The 12,944-nt window shown below is 44.5% G+C and overlaps 2 protein-coding genes across 3 annotated transcripts; one reads left to right on the top strand and one right to left on the bottom strand.

Annotated features, from left to right (window-relative positions):
• Nucleotides 1-1,277: 1,277 nt before the first annotated feature.
• On the top strand, nucleotides 1,278-2,179 carry LOC135914067 (UPF0449 protein C19orf25 homolog). The gene has a single exon (XM_065446797.2). It carries the CDS (start codon nucleotides 1,677-1,679, stop codon nucleotides 2,025-2,027), a length of 351 nt encoding a protein of 116 aa, XP_065302869.1. The 5' UTR covers nucleotides 1,278-1,676; the 3' UTR covers nucleotides 2,028-2,179.
• A 2,573-nt stretch (nucleotides 2,180-4,752) lies between these two features.
• On the bottom strand, nucleotides 4,753-12,837 carry blp (mitochondrial import inner membrane translocase subunit Tim16). 2 transcript variants are annotated; one of them, XM_065446857.1, is made up of 5 exons: nucleotides 12,667-12,826; nucleotides 12,431-12,515; nucleotides 12,258-12,349; nucleotides 9,071-9,190; nucleotides 4,753-4,944 (listed from the first exon to the last, which is right to left on the bottom strand). In XM_065446857.1, exons 1-5 carry the CDS (start codon nucleotides 12,667-12,669, stop codon nucleotides 4,849-4,851), a joined length of 396 nt encoding a protein of 131 aa, XP_065302929.1. In that variant the 5' UTR covers nucleotides 12,670-12,826; the 3' UTR covers nucleotides 4,753-4,848. The 2 variants fall into 2 exon arrangements, with proteins under 2 accessions (XP_065302929.1, XP_065302930.1); XM_065446858.1 differs by lacking the exon at nucleotides 4,753-4,944 and adding an exon at nucleotides 5,868-7,017 and having other exon boundaries at nucleotides 12,667-12,837.
• Nucleotides 12,838-12,944: the final 107 nt, after the last annotated feature.

Below are 12,944 nucleotides of genomic sequence, written 5' to 3'. Positions count from 1 at the left end.
TCAAAGACGGGACAAGAAAAGACACAAAGGGACACACACAGCGCTAGCGCTGTGTGTGTCCCTTTGTGTCTTTTCTTGTCCCGTCTTTGAATCGCGCTACCATACTCCCCTTGAAGAATTATACGAGTGTTTTATATTTCGTTCCCATAGAATTCCGCGACCTGGTTCAAACCCGTGAGTTCGATCGAGTTTAGCAGCGCAACACCCCATCCACTTAAGAGCGAAGGTGTTAAGGGCTGCTTTCCCTACTATCGCGTCCGCGTGTAGAAAAAATCCCGAAGATATAGTGCAAGGCCAGGGTGACCCGTGGGGGAGGTGACGCAGGCGTTAAGCACTCCCCATACGCGGGTCGATCCCGAAGATAGTGCAATGCCGGGCCGACCCGCGGAGGCGGTGAAGCAGGCGTTAAGCACTCCCCACACGCGGGTCGATCCCGAAGATAGTGCAATGCCGGGCCGACCCGCGGAGGCGGTGCAATTCACCATTAAGGGGCCCACATACACAGCTTCGCTGGTCATCCTTCTTCACAGAGCGGAAGGGCACAGATTTTTTCCCCACCAATACACCAAATGTCGCGTGCTTATCTCGACTGCTGATTCTTCTTCACAGAGTGGAAGGACACTGAGCTTCGTTGTTATTGTTAAGCATGAACTGGACAAAATATTTCACACGGCTTACGGCCCAAAGATGAGCACATATATAATCGCTACCTAAAGCTGTCTTCGGCACCCAAGTGCCGACCACAATAAAAGAACCCGTGCCAATTACTCCGCGTTCTGTTACGCGAGGAATACAGAAACATGAATGGTATGTTGCACTGCAGTTTCTTTTTCTATCAGAATACTTCCCGTAAATCTGAGTACAGGGCGCCGGATGGGGCCGACATGTTTTCTTTGAAGCGGCAAGCAGGACGTTTACATTTCTTTTTTTCGTCTGGGCTTCGCAAGACTTACTGATGAAAAACTATATGCGTAAAAATACACACGAGTGTTACATACTGCTTGAAGAACAAGAAATATATTTGTTCTCCTAGGGGAACCGTACAATAACATAGTAGAATGAAAGCCGACAATGCGGCCGCAACGCATGCACGCGCGGTCACCAAGCGGCATTAAAAAAGCAATAACATGAAATAAAGAATAGAAAGGAAGGCATCGATTCTTAAGGCATAAATGCACGTCATATCCAATTATAAACACCATTTGAGCAGTCTGATCGCAAACAGCAGCGCGCGAAGCAGTACCAACGGCCCCGCCGAGCAGAATCGCCAGCAGTTTCCAACGGCGCGACGTTGATGCGGCCCAATTCACTTCGACCGCAGCGCCGCCACAATATTTTTCGTCGTCGCGCGCCTCACCGCAAAGCATGCGCCGCCCCAGCCGCTCGCCCCACTCACCCGTAATCTAGTACCCTCTAGCCAGAACCACGGTGGGCTGGAGGGCTGGAGTAGCGCTGGCTAGAACGGCAAATCGTAACAGAGGGGCAGCTTTATTCTGTGGGGGCAGCAAGCCAGCGCCGGTGTAGTTAGCACATTTGTGCAACCCGTTTCTGTCTTTTGCACCGCTGCTTTGCTACGCCGCGGCGACTGGTCTAGCCGATCACGAATTCGTAGCAGCGAAGTGCAGTCGCGAGATAGCCACACGTTGCGCCGGTGATACGTCCTGGGTGCGGGCGAGATGTTTCGCCGAAAGCCACCGCTTCCGACGAGACCGACTCCTCCTACATTCGAAGCAATACAGGAGGACTTAAACAACACTTCCGAAGACGTCGTGTTTACACTTCTGCCAGACGGCAGCAACCTTGATGCGGCCACTGACGGTGCTGTGGCCTCTGCGGACGAAAGCGACGGACCTATGACGGCCGACGCTGCTTTTCTGAAAGTGAAACATTTTATGGAAATGAGCGACAAGATCGCTGGCCTTGCCGAAGTGCTGCAGAAGAAAACCGAGCACCTCAAGTCGGTGAGGGACGATTTGCACAACGAGATTGAAAGGGTAAAAAACTCTCTACAAAATGTAAAACCTTAGTTGTTATTGCTTGAACTGTTTACATGTTACATCAGTCCGGCATCATTTTTCTTTTTGTCTGTGTGTACAGCTCCAAGTGTACTGTTGCATTTGCGCATCACAACAGTTGTGCCGCCTAGTTCACGTGATGTATTAAATGTGCTAAAACCCGATCACGCTGAGATCAATTATACTGTTATAGCAAGCACAAGTTCCGTACGTATGTTCGCGCTTCACGAATTTCCCGAGGAGTTCGGCCTCAGTTTCTGTCTCTGCTTGTCTTGAAGAAACCGGATAACCTCAGGTGAGTGCATCAAGGCCATTTTCTTCTTGTTAAGCACTTCTGTGAGCAGACTACTCTTAAGATACTCCGCACTGCAGTTGGCGCCGTCGTCTTTGGCATCGTCCGCAGTCTGTGCTGTCGTAGAACAAGATGCGCCGTCACCCGCCAAAGTAGCCTTTGAAGTACTCGATGACGCTCCGTCGTCTTCCATAGCGCCAGTGACGCACTTTTGGAGTAGTCTTCAGTTAACGTTCCGAATGAGACCCTCACCAGCACCTTTCAATACATACAAGGACTGTTATTTACGATCAGACGCTTTCATCTGCGTACTGGCTCGCTCAAGCATTTGAAGGCAGCCATTGCTAACATTTCAGATGCTACAGGTGGCGCCCCCTGACAGCATGAAACAGCTGTTGTCAAAACCGAAACTGATAGCGGTGTCGCCCGGGCACTTCGCCATTGACTTGGCGTACCGATATCGAATTTCGAACGCGGTCTGGGTGCAATTTCACGATCGCGCCCTTTCCTACACCTACGCGAAGGAGCCAATCGCAATAGAGAAAGTCGATCCGGGTTAATGTCGACACTGCAGTTCTGCTAATAGCGCAAGGAAGGGAGAAAAAAAAAAAAGCGCCCGTGTGACACCCTACTCTTCAGCAAGCCCGCTAGGAGATGGGATCTCCGGACTTCCTCGGGGGCAGCCTAGACCCGGGCCCAGGCCACGGATTTGCCGGATTTTCAGTAATGTTATCACCACCACCATGATCCCGCATCTGGCTGCTTGAGGTGAAACCGCCCATTAGCACACGCATTAGCGAAAAGAAAGCCAAAAGCATCGGAAACATCGCATGCCGATCCTTTTATCCAGTCTTCCTTAACCATTTCGTTCATAGACGTATGTGCACATATACCTTCCGCGACGACTAGCACGGTTTCTGCTACTCTTCGCCTGACGAAAGCTCGCTACTTTCGACGACTCACATTCGGCTACAGTAATTTCCATGTAAAAAGAACGTTTGACCGACAATATGTCAAGTTGCCTCACACCTACTGGTCTTCCAGAGTGGTGATGAGAAAGATACGAAGTGGCATTGTTCTGCTTACGTGCCGATGATGCATCACTTTATTGTTTTACGAAATATGAGAGTGGTGCTTAAGTCAACCGGGACTTAATTTTTCAGGATTGTGAAACATGTTTAGACGTGTGAAAGTGATCTCATTTCACTGAGCATGGAAGCAGCATATAAAGATTTCTCTGTGTCACAGCCATGAACGGACGGCCTGCTTGACCCCATAGTCGCTACAGAAGTGTTGGCTCTAGTCACTTGAAGCGAGGTTGGGACTATATGGAGGATGTGGCAGTACCTCCCAACTGAGATCCTGCAAAGTACACACTGTGTGTTGCGCTTTATACGGGCAAGCATACTCCTGGATGAAGAGAATGCCCACAGTAATCAAGCCAGGCTGTTTTTTCCCATGGGCACTGTGTGCATTGGAAAATCTTACAGCAGTACCTACCGTTGGTCTAACCAGTGGAGAGAAAATTTAACATAAATGATGCCACATTCATTTTAAAAATTGTCACCGAGTTTTTCTGCTGACTGAGTCACTAAAAACTTCTTTGGTGTTGTGGAATTCACATGTTTCCCTGTTTTGACATGTTTTATTCGTGAGTGAAATGATGCACCCATGTCTCACCTCAATTGATGATCCAATGAAGAAAACTCTTGCCTTCCTTGTCATAATGCTCTTTGAGCTAGATGCAAGTTTACAGACTCCTACTGTGTTAAAAGGTGAAAAGTGGTCTTAACACCCAGTATGCATAGACTTTGTGGAACACTAGGTATTCGTGAATTATAGTGTGGAATGCCTTCTGGGAGAGATCTGCCTCTTGAGCAAGCTGGCGAAATGTTGCTCGGCAGTTCTCAAGAATTAGACGCTGCACTTCCTGCTTTTTGGGAACCATAGCAGTGAGCACTGAGCCCCCATACAGTCTGGCATTGTCTTCCACTGACGTCCAGCTGCCTCAAAACAGTTTGCACCACTCAAACATTGTGCTACAGCTTAGTGTCCCGTCACCATTCTAGTCTTTTGCATTAATTTCAGTAGGCTTTAGTCCTTTGTTTGTGAGAAACTTCATTACACTGTGTTTTTCCACAAACGTGTTCACAGGCTCCTCCAACATCTTGGTCAAATTCCAGTGTAAAACGACATCAGCGCATCATGGCATGATAGTCGGCAAACGTCTCGTCAACGAATGGAAAACAGATTGCACTAGTGTGCATATGCATTTGCATACAAAAAAAACAAACAAAAAGAACAGGTGTGACTTGAGCGACCCTCGTAGTAAACCAAACAATAAAACGACAAACAATGGTAGTAGCATGTTGCCACATACTACATGAAAGATGTAGAAACTGTCCCCTAGTACATACCATGCCAAGGACAACACACACGGCAGTGTTATCAATAATACTACTATGTCATTTACTTCCTTGCTATGCAAAAATGCGTTCGTATATTGTGTTCTGTACAATGCTACTATGATGGGTGTCATTATCATGTGTTTTCGGCTTGCTGTCGCTGCTTCTTTTTCCTTTCTTGCTCCTGCTGAAGTTTAAACTCTTCATCAAGCCGTTCTTTTGCTCTGTACACCTAGAAGACAATGAAATTGAGAAACCTGTTTCACCCACACTGATTGTCAGCACACAACTACCAAGATAAGCATGTGAGGAGTGTACAAGACAGACATATTTCAATCCAATGGATGTTCTGCAGAGCATGTACAGCACAATGCCAAGAGCACTGTAGTCTACTGAACTACAGTGCACAAACAAAAAGTTCATCAGGTTGGAGGGGACTGTGATATGCCCGACTCTTCAGGGAGAGGTAAGGAACTATGCATTACTAGCTTCAGTGCATTCCATTAAGCTGGAGTGTAAAGGAGTGTAAAGGCTCCCATGTATTGAGATCTCCACACATGCTGCAGAAACCCAGATCGACAGTATTAATCCAGAGCCCTTCATTACGGCTTCCCTCGCACACAAATGCATTGTTGAGATGTCAAATCTCAACAATTATACCTTTACAGTATCGAGCATATGCTAGACAAGCTGCTGTGTAAACCTGATGTCATGTCAAACCTTTCCACTGGCAACTGCTATAATGAGAAGGGTGGTGGATTGGGCTAGTTGGTATTCCATTATGCTACAAGGGTGCATAGTGCAAATTTGAAATAACAGACTGTGATATGCAAGGTGCAATGCAGAACTGCACTTTCAAAATTGCACATGAAAGCTATGCTAACTAAGATCAAAAATCGCATTTGTGAAGCTTGTGACAGCATCAGTTTCAACCAATGGCAATGTTGCACAGCTGAAAGCACATCTCTTTTCACAACTAACTCGGTTTAGGCAGTCTTGTCTATATATATATATATATATATATATATATATATATATATATATATATATATATATATATATATATATATATATACATATATATATATATATATATATATATATATATATATATATATATATATATAGAACTATGCAATGCACAGTGCCCCAGCGGTGTTAAGGCAGGCCAAGATACAAAAATGACTAGCACTAGCCGCTAGTGCAACTTTCTAGCAGCTTAAGTAAACCTCATGCTTCCTAAATGCTTTGGTGTGTTAAGTCTAGGCACAATTCTTTTTCGTGTGACAAAACCCTTCAGAAGAATCTCTTTACTCTCTGGATATGATGACTACCATGGTGCTTAAATGAAATATCTCTGAAATTGAAGGATTGCAGGTTTAGATATGTTAAAATTGCACTGTACCAAACGACAGCTAAAAACAAAGAAAAAAAAATGGACAACGCCAATATTGACGAAGAATTTTCTTTGTCAATATTTGCACCGTCCAAGTTTTATTTTGACCATATTATTGTCATTTATGTCTGTGTGCGTGCATGTGCACTGGCTTGCTAAAATACATTAAGATAAAACATGACATTCTTGTACAAAACTTCACATTTCCATCGCAAAGGGCTTTAGGAATTGGGCAGAGTTCCATAAAAGCAGTAAGTGACAAACAAGGTTATTAGTCGGTAACAATGCATTATTGCCAGTAGAAGCACTTAAAATAAGGACACCAAAGCAAAAACTCGTAGAGCACATGCCGACACATTCAGAGAGTGTCCTGTGCTTCTTTTTTTTTTTTGTGCCCTTGTCTTAAAGGAGAACTGCAAAGAAATTTTGAATGATGTAAAAAGCCTAATTTCAGGTGGTGTCAACATAGAGCAGCGTCTCTACAAAATTTTACATTTGAAGTATGAGAGGATGCTTCATGAAAAGCTAATAAAAGTAGACATTTTAAATGGCGAAACTGCAAGAACAAAAATCGCCACTGTTGCCACTTGCTGGAAGTGACGCACAGCCCAGAATATTGTGCACCAGCATGGCCCTTTGACATGACCTCTGAGATTAGACAGCATCTGCAGCTATCCACAATGTAATGAAACATCTCAAAGGTGATGTGTTGTTATTCATGAAACATTCGCTAACCAGCATTTGCATGCGTTGTCTGCTTAGAAGCTATTTAAAGGCTGTTAATAAGAAATGCAGACAATTACTATCTCTGCAGTTTTGCCAAGGTCGATTTAATACTGTATAGTACTACTCATTTATAACCAATTTAGCGAAAGTGATATTTTGTTGCACTTGTCTTCTTAAGAGACCCTGCAACACTACCAAAAAAGCTTGTTGAGCAACATCAGCAGCATCATTACAATGCTGTCTTCTCGTGCACTTTGTTTAACACACTCCACGTCCATCTGCAGCACTATAATTGGTTATGTGCAATTCTCGTTCGCACAAATTTGCGAGTGCTGTGAAAGAACTATGGTGTTAAGCCTTTACAGTGATCTTAACCATCTTCTAAACATGACAGATATGTAGGAGGTACTGTAATCATAAACATTACACCATCAACAAGCACATGCAAGATCCACCCAGCAGAAGCTGTGGTAACCATTGCAATAACACTGTCAACAAGCTGAGCAGGCTTGGCAACCATGGTGCACCAACTTGTGCTACGTAACATCAATGCCCTGGTGCTTGGGACGCTGCAGTCCTATGTCAGAAAAGCGTAAATTGTGGCATCAAGAGCCACAAAAATTCAAGTTGATGGGCACTCTAATTATGCTTGTATTTTGAAGTTCCTGCAACTGATAACTTGGGTGCATGTGTGTTATCACAATTCATTTTGCTCTTTGATATGCTGGTAATAGATCTATAGCAAAGATGGCGGCGTTAAAAAAAAAATTTGAGAACACTTAAGCACTTCTTATGATTTGTGAATGCGAAAGCATTAATGTCCATTTGAACGTCACTGAGCGGTCCTTCGAGTTATGAACTCTTCACAGACAAGCAAGTGCGTTGAGACCCTTGGCGCAATTGGATTTTGCTTTACCGAGGCGCAATTAGAATGCAGGCAAGAGCTTGCGTGGACATGAAGCGTGTGGATAACACAGGCTTCCAAGAATGAAAGCAAGGGTGACGAGGTGTCGCGGCAATGCCCTCTCCCCTCACGCAGTAGCATCACTACAGATGGTCCCTTTCACCCACTCCACTCTGTCAAGGCCCAAGGCCTGAGCTAGCAAGCACGATCCAGTGTCACAAGTGCGGAAGGCATGCTCGTGACGTGGCGTTGGAGCCAATGGGAAGTTTTGCTGCTTTCAAGTGGTGCTGCTTGCAATTAATCGTTACTGCACTCTGCCTCATCACTTTGAGCAGGGCAGTAAAAGTGAAACAGGAACAACAGGCTGCGCATCTTACATGAGGAAGAGCGGTTTGCCCATTCTGAGCTCCATGGTCCTTCCATTCAACTGCAGTGTTGCAGAAAATTAGCAGCAAACAATGAACGCGCCATTTATGTCAATCTGCACTTCAGTCACATTGCATTGTGCCAGTCAAGTGAAAAGGTATACCTTATACACAAAGAGTAAGATATGGTAATTTGAGAGAATACAGTTATGTACAGCATGAAAAATGTCCCTTTAACACATGGGAAAAACAATACCTATAGTATATATAGCTAAAAGTTGGCAATCACTGTTTAGCTTTTATTTGGCTATTGCACAACTCAGCTCTCTGCCTCAATAATTCAGAGCATAGTTTACCTAAGCATTGCAGCATTTTACATATTGTAATTTCTTTTGTAGAGACTGCACTTATCTTATTCCTGAAATTTCTGCCCACATGAGACATGCAATTCATGGCATTAAAGTTGTAAATGCTGTTGTGGCCCAACAATGTGTATGCGTTGCAGTGGGTCTGGTAAAATGGATTTCACCCGCAAATGACTGAATAACAATAAAGTTATGCTTGTGACAACAGAGTCCAAGATTGTTGAATTCAGAAAAGAATTTCATTGCTTTCAGATGGCAAGATTTACCTGAAGCTGAAATAAAAATCACCTGTGACATGTGCTTATGTAGTTTTTTTCTCAGCTGCTAAAATTTGCAGTATCTGGGAAAAGGTATTTCTATTACTGCTAAATTAAGTGTGAATGGGCATGCTACAATGAGTTAATGCAAATAATGTGATGACAATACATATATCAGTCTCATTAATACCATTCTGTTACATCAATGAAACAAAGTATTATGGCCTAACTTTATTAGCAATCTTACTATAAGTGGTTTATCAGAGAAGGGGGCAGGCAGCTCACACAAACATGCTGATAAAGTTCACACCCTAGAAAAACTCAGGCAGAGAAAAAAGAACTTACTTTTGATTGAATGTAAAATGAGCCACCTTTGGACTTGTCATTTACTTCAAACAAATGCTTGTAGCTCTTCTCCACTAGCTCAGGGTCAAGTTTGTCGACATTCAAAATCTGCATTGCTTCCTGTAAATCAGAGAACATGTTCCATTCACAGCTGCATTTAACAATGCAAATATTTTCACTAACAAAATAAATACTTTTATCCTGCATTAATCTTTGGTGTAAACAAGCTCTAAGATGCCACTTTGATAAACACATGTGCAGTGTTGTTAGCTAAAGATCAGGGTCAGCTCCAGGCCACTTCACAGTGAAAAGTGGATAGAACTGCAGGCCAATCAACAGTAACCATGACAATCAGATGTGCGCTTGACAACAATGATCCCTGTAAGAACACGAACTTCAGCAGCGCAACTTATTTTTAGTTTGCTTCATTACAAATGATGACAGGAGCATACAAAAAAAAAGAAGCTATGTGGTGCTGCTTCTCATGGTCACTCACTGAGTACCTTCGCAACATTCAACGTATGCATTTGCTGTGCCAGAAGCTTTCAGCACAGCCTATGTGGCAATCGGAAAGTCTACCTCATAAAGAAATTAATATGAGCAGCCAATAGCGTTGGTGGCCAAGCAAAGATGACAATGCTGAAGCTTGAAATAATCATGCTCTTTGAAAAAAAAAAAGAAAAAACTTTACAAAAAGAGAAGACCAACACCAGAAAGGCGGAAGGCAGATGTGGCAGCTTGCAGCAGAAGAAACGCCACTGACTTAAGTGGCTGCTACCATGTCTGCATCTATACACTCGCTGGATATTTTTTACAGATGTGTAGCACATGGGTAATGCCAACTGCCGCTTTGAAGCCACCACCGGAACCACCTCCCACTTTCCTGTCCAGCCACATTAACGCTTTGTTGCCAGTGCCAGTCAGCGCAATTTCTAGGGCTCCCTGCAATGGTCAGGCGGCGCAGTGATCGGCTCAGCCGTCAGCGCCACCGTGTCAGTCGTACGAAACACAGAGGCAGCCACTGCTACGGAGGCATGCTTTTGCGGCGCTCGTTTGAAACCTGCCGGACATCCTAAATTGCGGTTTTAAGGCAATCGAAAACATCGAGGTCCATTTTGGACACCCGACGCTTGAGAAAGGACATCAAATTTAGGACTACAACCATGTATATTGTGTCAAAGAAGTAAACAGCACAGACATCACAGCCAGGTGCTTAAATTAAATTATGGTGTTTTAGGTGCCAGAACCACGATCTGATTAGGAGGTATGCCGCAGTGGGGGACTCCAGAATAATTTGGACCACCTGGCATTTTTTAATGCTGCCCTAAATCTAATTACACAGGTGTTTTGGTATTCCGACCCCATCGAAATTCGGCCGTGTTGGCCGGGATTTGATCCCGCGACCTTGTGCTTAGCAGCCCAACACCATAGCCACTAAGAAACCACTGCAGGTCACAAAGTATTTGTCACAACAACACAAGCATTCTTACGACATTGAACTCAAAGTGAGTTAACAAATCATTATTTTATGCCACTTGAGTTAGTAAATACGACCGTGGACGTCTTTCAACTGTCATTTGTTGCTTCATCACTTGGAGCGTGCCTTGCACTTCACAATTATAGAGGTTTTGGCGAATTGGCAGGTAAGTGCTATTTTCTCCATTGACAAAGTGCCTCGTGCATATTTTGGTATTGTCGTTCGGGCTCGAATGTGAGAGGGCATTACCGATGAATTATCATGGAGAGCACTCAGCTGAGACTAAAGAATGTGAAGACTGAACAAATATGCGCTAGTGTGCAGGAGCAATGCTAATTTGGAATACTCGAAGTGTGCTGCGGTTTACTCCAACCTTAGTTCTGTTGTTTTCTCAGCGTGTGAAAACATTGGCAAGAATGAGCTCGGTTCCAGCATTCGCGTCTTGACCTTGGCGCAGGAGAAGCACAGCGCATACAAAGCTCCAGCACAGAGCGCTTACGAAGCTAGATTTGACATGTAACAACCACTGCACATTAGTTTTGGAGCAAGACGAGCTAAACAACTATATAAACTGATTTACAACAGCGGGAGTCAGTTCACGTTTTTATGCAGTTGTCGCTTTATTGTGTGTTCTTACGGATGCCACTGCTCGTTCTTTATTTTTTTTCTTCTTGTTCTTGCATTTACGTCTTAGTTCGTTTAACAGAAATTCGCAACTGACACGAATCGCGACGATCCACTTCAGCCGCTAGGTTGCTTCCCCCGGTATTGAAGGTAAGTGGTACAATTTGATGCCGACATCCCCTTCGAAGTTGTAACAATCCTTAAAGCAGTAGTATCCGTGCTTGTTCTTTTTGCTCACACTTCCCACTAAGGAGCTGCCAAGAGGCCACAGTGAATCCATTGGAAAATTGGAAAAACAGGCTTTCAGGTGGGCCTGAGCACACCACAGACAATGGTGAAACGACTGTGAGGGCCTACCCGCGGGTGCTCACCGCCGCTGCTAGGTGGCACGACATGTACAGGCAAACTTCATTGCAAGGTGCCCATAGTAGTAGGGTTTCCTTGCCTTCTCACATCACTTTCCAGCCCCCCAGCAGTGAGAAAGTCAAAGGCTGAGGCAAAAAAAGCTTCACTTTCATATACTAGCTGTGAGTTTGCATTTCACCTTGACGGTGTTTCTTCTTGTTTCTAGTCAATCCTTCATCTTACCACAAGCAACACATATAGCCATGTCTTCATAAAAGCTAACCCCTGTAGAAGCATTACTAGCAAACAATGCTAAGCAAATGTGTGTGTGTGTGTTTTACTTCCAAGAAACTGCCACATGGTACACGAGGGCACCTAAACGTAAGTGTGCAGGCCCTCCTTATGCTAAAATTGTAGCAGTATAGAAACTTATCCATAAGCCAATGCATACCTTCGGGTTTGATCATTCTGGCGGGAAATTCTTAGAACGTTTTCTAGTCTAGTCCTCTCTCCTGGGGCGAGGCACGGCAACCACTGCCTATGTTTGTTCATAAAATGTATTGCTCTTCAATTTCAAAAACAGTCGAACCTACATAAAATACCTCTACGGTTGCCACTACTAACAGGCATTACCAGAGTGCATGGACCTTGGAAACCTTTTAAACCTCTGCACCCTCCTTCGAGAGAGAAGGCAGCTTATTACATGTAGTGGGTAACGCAAAGGGGGCAGTAAATACGTACCTGTAGGCTCATGCCTAGCTTGGCACTTGCGGCAGCCCTCTGGGTAGTGTCGCCTCTCCCAGCGCTAGCATTTCTCGCAGCAGCTTGGCTTGCTGAAAACGACAATTAGCAATAGATACTACAAATTGAGAGCGCACGAAAGTAGCCAAAATATACGCAGTTGATCAGCTCACCCGCGTATTCCTGCTGCAAGGCACGAGCAAATGCTCTTGCGACGACCTGGGCTCCGACAACAATGACTTGTGCCAAATATTTTGCCTGCAGCAAAACAGAAGGATCAAGTACACCTTCGAACAACTGCGCAGAACGACCTTCGTTAGAAAATGCAAGAGCCACGGCAGGGCACGTCACTACGAAGGCTGCTAATCGTTACAGTTGACTACACCGGCAAAAAAATTAAGGGCATTACCATTTACGTATCTCCGTACAATCTGGTGTTCGTATATCTACGCCGACAAAACGAAAACAACAGGCTTCTGCAGAATCAAACCAAGTTTCATTACGAAGTCATGGCCACTGACAAAACGCGCATGGAAATCGCCATGTTAGATTGATGTCGATGTCGACTATGATGTCGACAGACACGCCTAGCATGCACAACGGTGACGCAATGGTGTCACGCCGGCGAATGCCACGCAGCTTTTTCTCCGTTGAACACATACTCAACTTACCCAAAAAGTGATCCTG

The sequence above is a fragment of the Dermacentor albipictus genome, chromosome 3 (assembly GCF_038994185.2).
Source record: "Dermacentor albipictus isolate Rhodes 1998 colony chromosome 3, USDA_Dalb.pri_finalv2, whole genome shotgun sequence".
NCBI lineage: Eukaryota > Metazoa > Arthropoda > Arachnida > Ixodida > Ixodidae > Dermacentor > Dermacentor albipictus.
This window is presented reverse-complemented; position numbering and strand designations above follow the sequence as displayed.